This window comes from Poecilia reticulata, linkage group LG19 (assembly GCF_000633615.1).
Source record: "Poecilia reticulata strain Guanapo linkage group LG19, Guppy_female_1.0+MT, whole genome shotgun sequence".
In the NCBI taxonomy this organism is placed as follows: domain Eukaryota; kingdom Metazoa; phylum Chordata; class Actinopteri; order Cyprinodontiformes; family Poeciliidae; genus Poecilia; species Poecilia reticulata.
Window position 1 is genome coordinate 28261706 of NC_024349.1, and position 8009 is coordinate 28269714.

The 8009-nt window shown below is 40.6% G+C and overlaps 2 protein-coding genes across 5 annotated transcripts in view; one reads left to right on the forward strand and one right to left on the reverse strand.

Moving 5' to 3' along the window:
• Positions 1-8009, forward strand: part of eif2ak1 (eukaryotic translation initiation factor 2-alpha kinase 1) — a 25279-nt gene that overhangs the window by 11263 nt on the left and 6007 nt on the right. For all 4 annotated transcript variants that reach the window (XM_008438140.1, XM_008438141.1, XM_008438142.1 and 1 more), the window contains 5 exons: positions 987-1080; positions 1178-1226; positions 1338-1716; positions 2286-2394; positions 2584-2690. In XM_008438140.1, the coding sequence (XP_008436362.1) occupies positions 987-1080; positions 1178-1226; positions 1338-1716; positions 2286-2394; positions 2584-2690 (738 nt within the window). The remainder of the gene's footprint in view (positions 1-986; positions 1081-1177; positions 1227-1337; positions 1717-2285; positions 2395-2583; positions 2691-8009) is intronic.
• LOC103482161 (ankyrin repeat domain-containing protein 61) lies at positions 3185-7463 on the reverse strand. The gene is given in 5 exon segments (XM_008438139.2): positions 3185-5214; positions 6094-6294; positions 6406-6577; positions 6771-6865; positions 7046-7463. Coding segments are annotated over 5 exon segments (1305 nt in total). The 5' UTR covers positions 7274-7463; the 3' UTR covers positions 3185-4605.

Sequence of the window (8009 nt, forward strand, 5' to 3'; positions counted from 1 at the left end):
ACCTATGATGTCAATTACAGGCCTCTCTCATCTTTTTAAGTGGGAGAACTTGCACAATTGGTGACTGACTAAATACTTATTTTCCCCACTGTATTGTATTGGGGCTTTATTTAATAGACCAAACAAAGTAGTTCAGAATTGTCATGTGGATTTGACTTTAAAAATGTTTCACAAAACATTATTTTTTTTTGGAAAGAACATTTGGTATAAATGTTTAAATGGGGCTAGATGGACAAAGTTGGTAGAGGCATGTCCCAAATGGTAGTCCAACAAAACTTTACCCAGAGGGTTAGAGCAGCACACTTTTCAATTTTGTTTGTAAAAGTCTTAAACAATAATGAACTAAAATAACTGTGTGTGGGTCTTTCACAAAATATCTTAAAAAAACCTCAATGGGTGTGAATCCTTTTGGAAGGTGACGTATTTCTAATGCCTGGTTCACAGATTTTCATGCTGATTTTTAACGTTTGACCCAATTTTCCTCTTCTGACAATCTCAAGGACGCTCTGATTACTGGGATACTATAAAGATAATCTATAGAGCATCACTTCTTTAACCAGCATCATTTTTGTAGTGTTTTTTTCTCTTACAAATAGTCCACAAACTATCATCGTTGTTTCTTCTCAGTCGGCCATGTTTATTTCCCCTGAACTCACATTTGATTTTGAGACTTTGTGAGATTTCCTGACTGTCATCTGAATGTTGGTGAGTGAAACATATCTGTGTGTGGTGTGTTGTCTTAGCCGTGTGGTTGAACACCACACACTGTAGAACCAAACCAGTTATATCTGTGATTTATTGTCATCATGTTTAAGCTTTGAAAATCAATCAACAAGTTTGAAATGTTCCCATTGAACAGGCACACAGCTACAAATTTAGATGGAGGTTTTATTTTTGAATTGTTTCAAAAGAAATGTTTGAGTTTAACATTTCTTCCAGATCTATGGCAGGGCTTTAATCTAACCAGGCCCCTGTGTGTGTTCTAGGTCCTAAGAGAAGTCAAAGTGTTATCTAGCTTGCAGCATGTAAACATCGTGGGCTATCACACAGCATGGATGGAACATGTTCAGCCAGCCGTCCGTGAGTCTTTATCATGAACAAGTTGACCCAATATTAACGAGAGAAGATTTAGACGGATCTGTCCTAACTCTGGCTTTGATAACCTCCTTTATTGTAGATCTTGAGTCCCACCTTCCTGCTCTGGAGTCCCCTGGACAAAAAGATGGGTGCGATTAGTCATTATGTTCTCTCAATATCCTTTATTTACATTAGCCTGCGGTTGTCCCTAACTGACAGTACACCTCCTGTGCTTTATATCTTTTTTGTTTCATTCACAGTTTCGATGACAGCCTTGACAACAGTAGTAGCAGCAGCTCTTCTATAGTTTTCCAAAGCCACAGTCAAGGAGAGACTGGTGCTGCTTCCAGTGCTAAAGGACCTCCAATGGAAAGCCAGCCAATCAGAACGTTAGTCTCAACCCAGGACTGCCAGGTGGTGTGTCCCAAGACGGTGCTCCGCCTCCCGGAGAACTACGTCCCCTGTGTGTTCCTGGGACAGGGGGAGCCCAGGAACGGCTCCAAGTGTCCTGCCATGGGCTGGGATCGGTCGGCCATGTTGGACGAGGACTCTAGCAGAAGCAGCGTTGAGCTGAACAACAACTCCTATGTTGACAAGGACCATCAGCAGTGGGCTGAAATCCACACCCACAGAAAAGATGTGGGTGTTTTAAAGGCTCATAACCACTACTTTGTCTTTTTTTTCTCCCCAATTTTTCTGTAAGGAAAACAACATAAACAATAGAGATGCACTGATCCAATATTAATATTTGTATCGGTTCCCATATTATGAAAACAATCAGATGAGCAGATCTATTCAGTCTAATTCTGTGCTTTGTGCTCTGAGCAGCGTCATGCTGTATTATCTTACTTTATATTTAGAATTCCTAATTGCACTTACTGAACCATTAGAAAGGTTTGTTAGTTTATTTTTTTAATGTTTGACCAAGGTAGCCAACCTATTGATTTTATTACTTTATTTCTTTATTGTTTATTTTACATTGGTTGTTCTGCTCCTTTTTGCACTGATTGAATATATTAAAGTTGTTTTTACATGTTTGGCCAAACTAGTGGAGCTGTTGATGTATTTCAGTGTGCTGTACTAGTGCAAAACGGCTGAATTAAGTCAAAACAGATCGGTATCCGTCGACACTAAAGCTCAGATATCGGAAATGAAAAAGTGGATCAGTATATCCCTATTTATTATTAGTTTTTTTTGTCTATGTGCAGGTTCAGTTCCACCTGATGCTGTACATCCAGATGCAGCTGTGTGAGCGCTCACTAAAGGACTGGATCTCTGAAAGGAACTCAAGGCCACAAGAGGAACACATCCCAACATGTAAATGTTTTTACATTCTCTGCAGTCCACCAAAAACGCAGTTTCCTCATATTGATACAACTTGAAATGAGTTCTCTACTTTGAACAATTTCCAGATTGCCATTTGGGAAATAAAATATTTTTGCTTCAATTCAATTGCACTCTGGTATAAAAATGGTCTAAATATCCGTCTTCTTCTTGTGTCTGCAGCTCCTTATGACTGTGTTGATGCTGAACTCACACTGAACCTGCTGAGGAACATTCTTCACGGGGTCGAATACATTCACTCCAGAGGAATAATGCACCGAGACTTGAAGGTAACCGCGATCGATTTTATTTCTCATCTTATTCATTTAGGTTTCTAACACCTTTAATTGTTTTGCAAAAGCAAATCTGGAAATTGTCCACAAATGTGTAGACAATTTTTTAAAAAATTTCCACATTTTGTCACACTACAGCCACAGATTTTAAATGAAGTAATTTTTTACTGCAAAGTTATGAGATAAACCAACAAAAAGCTTTGCTTTTGAGGTGGAAGGAGAATGATGCTTGTTTTATGGACCTGTTTTATAGAAAATACAGAGTAGAGTTGGGATTTCTCTACAGCTCCTCTATTAGTCAATACTCTGTTGAACCGCCTTTTGCAATTATTTGATTGATTTTGATTTTATTTTATTGATTCATTACAGACATAACCATTGCCTTGAGCATATCCACATCAATACTGATATGAATCTATGCATCTGTATATGTATGCATACGCACACACACACACACACACACACACACACACACACACACACACACACACACACACACACACACACACACACACACACACACACAGTTGAACATATGTACAAGAAAAAGAAAAAATAAACCCTTGTAAGTAAATTTATATCAATCAATACATCCACTTTAAAGGAATGCAGACCCAAATTAATTTTCTAATGAACACATCTATACATACATACATACCCTTCTACATACACACACCCAACAATATACATAAATACAAAAATCCCATGTACACATGTCTGAAAAGTGGTAGGAAGAAGTAACTGTTTAGTTACACTTCTTGTGGGGTGCAGGGATTGTGACATTATTGGAATTAACTTTTATCTGTCCTGTTGACACATTCTCCCACCTGAGCCATGAATCTCTGCAACTCATCCAGAGGTGCCACTGGCCTCTTGACTGGCTCTAAGTCTGACTCATTCCTGTTGTGGATGATGCGTCGCTCAGAGCTCCATGAGACGTTTAGCTTTGAATAGATATACACCTAACTGAGCACACATCACTGTTAGCACCAGCTGTTTTGGAGAGGAACTGCTTGTTCTGACAGAGTGAGTTACCTCCCCATGAGAACAACAATTTCCTTGCCAGCAGTACTCTCTGAGGTACTCTGTTTTCTTTTTAATTCTGTGACTTTAGAAGGTAAGTGGCTGTAATGGAGTCTTAATAGATGCGTTAGGGCACAGGTCTGCAACCTGCGACTTGTGAGCTGAAAGTAACTCTTTGTAACATCCACAATGGCTCTTTACAAATTTGGCTAACACAAAGGTGCAGCACAAAAAAAAAAATTAATATAGATGTAACAACTGTAATTTTTTTTTAACTGTTTCCCAGTATTTAATCAATTCTACCTTGAGTTTCACAACAAAATGACACAGCTGTCAGTAATATTATTTATTTCTCATTATTATCTTGGAAACAATCTTTTTTTTTAATGTTTTACATAATTTTCTACAATATTATCTTCCCGTAGAAGAATAATGCATAGTTTTTTTTTTAATGTTTTGTTTTTCGTTGTTTTGAAGCCAAAAAACAGAAACAAAATCAGGATTCTCTAAGAACGACCACGCATTTCCTATGATTGATATTTATTAAAGCATTTAAGTTTGCCTTTCAGCGAAGGTTATATAACATATTTTGGCTCTAAGTAGCTTTTGTTTATCTGAGGGGAGAAATGGCTCTTTAGTTTGTAAAGGCTGCAGACTCCTGTGTTAGAGTAACAGATTCAATAGAAACACACCTCGGTGTTTAGATATTTTATTTAAAAAAGTTTTTTAGAATTTGTCCTCCAGTTTAGTTATGTACTGCTCAGCATACAATTCAAGGAAGTTTGTGTTTTTAATGTGACGGGAAGTGAAAATCTCTAAGGTGGAGGAATACTTTAGCAAGGCATTAAATTTTATCTCAGCTGAATGGATCAAATCTTGTAGCTCAGGTTCATACAAATTGCTGTGCCGCCTCTTCACTGTCTGTCACAAACGAAAGGTTTTGGATCTCCCATTGGTTGAAGACAAAGTTGTACAAGCTTTCAGGAAGAACTTTTTTCAGCTCCTCCTTTCTCCCTCTGATGTGTTTCAGATAAATATTACTTTTTCAAATATCGCGAAGTGTCTTTGGCTGCTGGGTAAGTTGGATCAGTTGCTCTCTCTGTTTAAAGAAGCGTGGCTGAGTTAAGATGGAGGGTAAGCGGCCGTCGTGGCTGCAGACTATGAGCGGAGCGCTCAAGGTGAGGAGTTTGATCAGCAGGGAGCCATTCCTCATGTTAGGCGTGTGGTTCAGGAACAGGAACAGACAGCTCTGCCCTGCTGCGCTCAGCTTGTTGACACCAGCTCCGTATCTCAGCAGCAGGTCCACCAGCTGCTCGTTTCCCAGGTTGCACGCTTGGTGGAATGGCGACATGCAGGCCTCGTTTACGATGTTTGGCTTTGCTCCGCGCTCCAGCAGCTCAGAGACGCAGCTCACGTCTTCATCCAGGACTTTGGTTGCTTTCGTCATCACTGCAACTGCAGCGAGGTGCAGAGGAGTGTTCCCAGAGTGATGCATCCTCTGAAAAACAAAGTTTCATTCAATAGATAGCTGAACACAGCATTCTTTAAAGGGGGGATATAATGTAAAGTTAACCTTTTTGAGCTTTACGTCATGTCACAATGTCATTTCCTTGTTAAAACATATCTGGGGTGTTGCTTTGATTCTTTTATGAATGTTTGAGGAAACATGGGAGATTTAGGGTGCCTAAATATTTGCTTTCACAAATCTCCTCCTCTGAGCTGCAGTCTCTAGCTGAGCTTCACCCCCACCACCTTCAATCAGCTCCTCCAGACTAGCAGCAGCAGCAATTAGCAAACACATGATGGAACTTCACATATGCAGAGTTTATCATCCCAACTACTTCTCAGCCCAGCCCTCCCAAGAAGAGATGTAAAAAGCATATTGAGAAGTACTGTTAAGATGATGTGCTGAAGGTGGAGTGAAAGAGCAGGAGCTTCTTAAAGGGACAGAGGCCAACTTGGGGCCTGATGGTATGGCTGAAAAACATATCACGATATAATTGTTTAATACCAGTTGATATTGATAGTTATTGATTAGTCTTTTGGTTTGAATATCTGAAATACTGCCATACTAGGGTCGTGACCTTCCTGTTTTATCCAGTTTTTACTCAACACCCTTGTTTATTATTTTTAAGCAACTATGCAGCATGGCAGCCGAAACTGCTGCTCCAGAAAGTATCTCAAAAGGTTGTTGCTAGGTAACCAAAGAAAGAGTTAGTCAGTGCCACCCACCTTGTTCAACTGGCTGTGAGAGGTCATGTATGACATACACAACATCGTGGTTATGCTGTAAAATAGCACTATGTGCTTGGAATATACACGATACCGCCCCTTTAAGACTTTTTTAAAGGTATGATATGTGTGAGTAAATGCCAACCATGTTGACGTCAGCTCCGTGGTTGATTAAATTAGATGCTATGTCCTGATGGAGGATTGATGCTGCCATGTGCAGAGGTGTCATTCCACTGCTGTCCACCACGTTCACGTTGGCGCCGCAGCTGATCAGCAGCCACACAGCAGACTGCGCTCTGTAACGCACTGACAGATGGAGAGGCGTTTGCTGACTCTGATCATCTATCTAGTAAGAAACAAAAATTCAACATAGGCAAAATTCTATTTTAAAAATGTCATTGTTTATTAATTTTTTTATTTCATGTTCAGAACTTGCGTAGAACGTGTTAGACCTCACCTGCGCGTTGACATCAGCTCCGTGCTCACAGAGCAGCTGTAAACAGGCTTCAGCCTGCCTGCTTGCTCTCTCCACAGCTGCCCAGAACTTGGAGGAAGGTTTTATCCGGGTCGTCGTGGTGATCGGCCAGTTGATGATGACTAAATGTAGCGACGTCCGACCCAGCTTGTCCCTGTGGAATAAGCATAGTTGGTTCCAAAACCAGACCAGTGCGCTCACTGTCAGGACTTTGTGGTTTTGTTTCGTTTTTTATGGTTGCTCTCTTAACAGGAAGTGTAAAAAATATGATAGAGCACAGCAGCTCTCAGGTTCTGGTCGCAACGTGTGTAAACTTGTAAACCTGTATCTGGGATGTTTGTACACACTTGACTTGAGCATCAGCTCCAGCTGACAGCAAACTCTGCAGGCTGTGGACTCTTCTGTAGGTAGCAGCCAGGTGGAGGGGAAGGATAGAAAATCCCTAACGCAACAAGAGACATCCATGGACCAGCTGTGTGCATGAGCCACCTTTGTTTTATTTTCAAGCATTAAACATGTAGTTCCAACATTCCTGCTAGCATTTAGCCTTTTTAAGGTGCTACTTGTTAATTTAAGTTTAAAATTGTTTCTCTAAGAAGCCATTTCCAAAAAAGGGCCTTACCTTCCAGAACACTCCTCTTGATGAACCGTCCTGTATCTCTATCTGACTGTTGCTCCCATACTTCTTTACCATGTTTTCTATTCCTCTAACATCTTCATCCAGCACAGCAGTGTAGAATTCATTTCTGTAAATCTTAATAACTTTATCTCTCTTATCTCTGCTTTGGTCCTCGCCCATGGTGGAGGATTGCAGACTGACTGCATCGAGAGTCTTCTTTAAGACTTCCATTGATTTGATTCTAGTTATTCTGGTTTTTCATAGTAAAGAGTAAATCTAAAAAGAAATGTCAACATCAACTTCCTCCTCCATGTGTTTGGTGTTCTCATCAACTACTTCTCCTTCTGTGTTTGGTACACAGAAGGAGAAGTTTGGAGAAGTGTGTTTGGTACACACTTCTCCAAACACAACATACAAGTGCATTGCATAGTGCAAGTGCATTGCACTATAGTGTGTATGCAATGCAAACACACTATGCATTGCATAGATTAATGCATAGATTATTTGCATTAATCTATGCAAATAGTAATCTATGCAGATTACTATTTGCATAGTAATCTGCAAATCCTACTATTTGCAGATTAGTCTATATGACTATTAGTCATTCTGACCTAACTTTGCCGTTGCGGCCCAGCCCCATCTGATAAGCCAGGCTACGTTCGGGGCCTGTGATGGAGGCTGTTGACACCCACCAGAGGAGTTTCCTCTTGTTGTTGCAGTGTTTCTGATGATCCATCCATCCATCCATCCATCCATCCATCCATCCATCCATCCATCCATCCATCCATCCATCCATCCATCCATCCATCCACCCATCCATCCATCCATCCACCCATCCATCCATCCATCCATCCATCCATCCATCAATCCATCCATCCATCCACCCATCCATCCATCCATCCATCCACACATCCATCCACCCATCCACCCATCCACCCATCCATCCGTCCATCCATCCATCCATCCA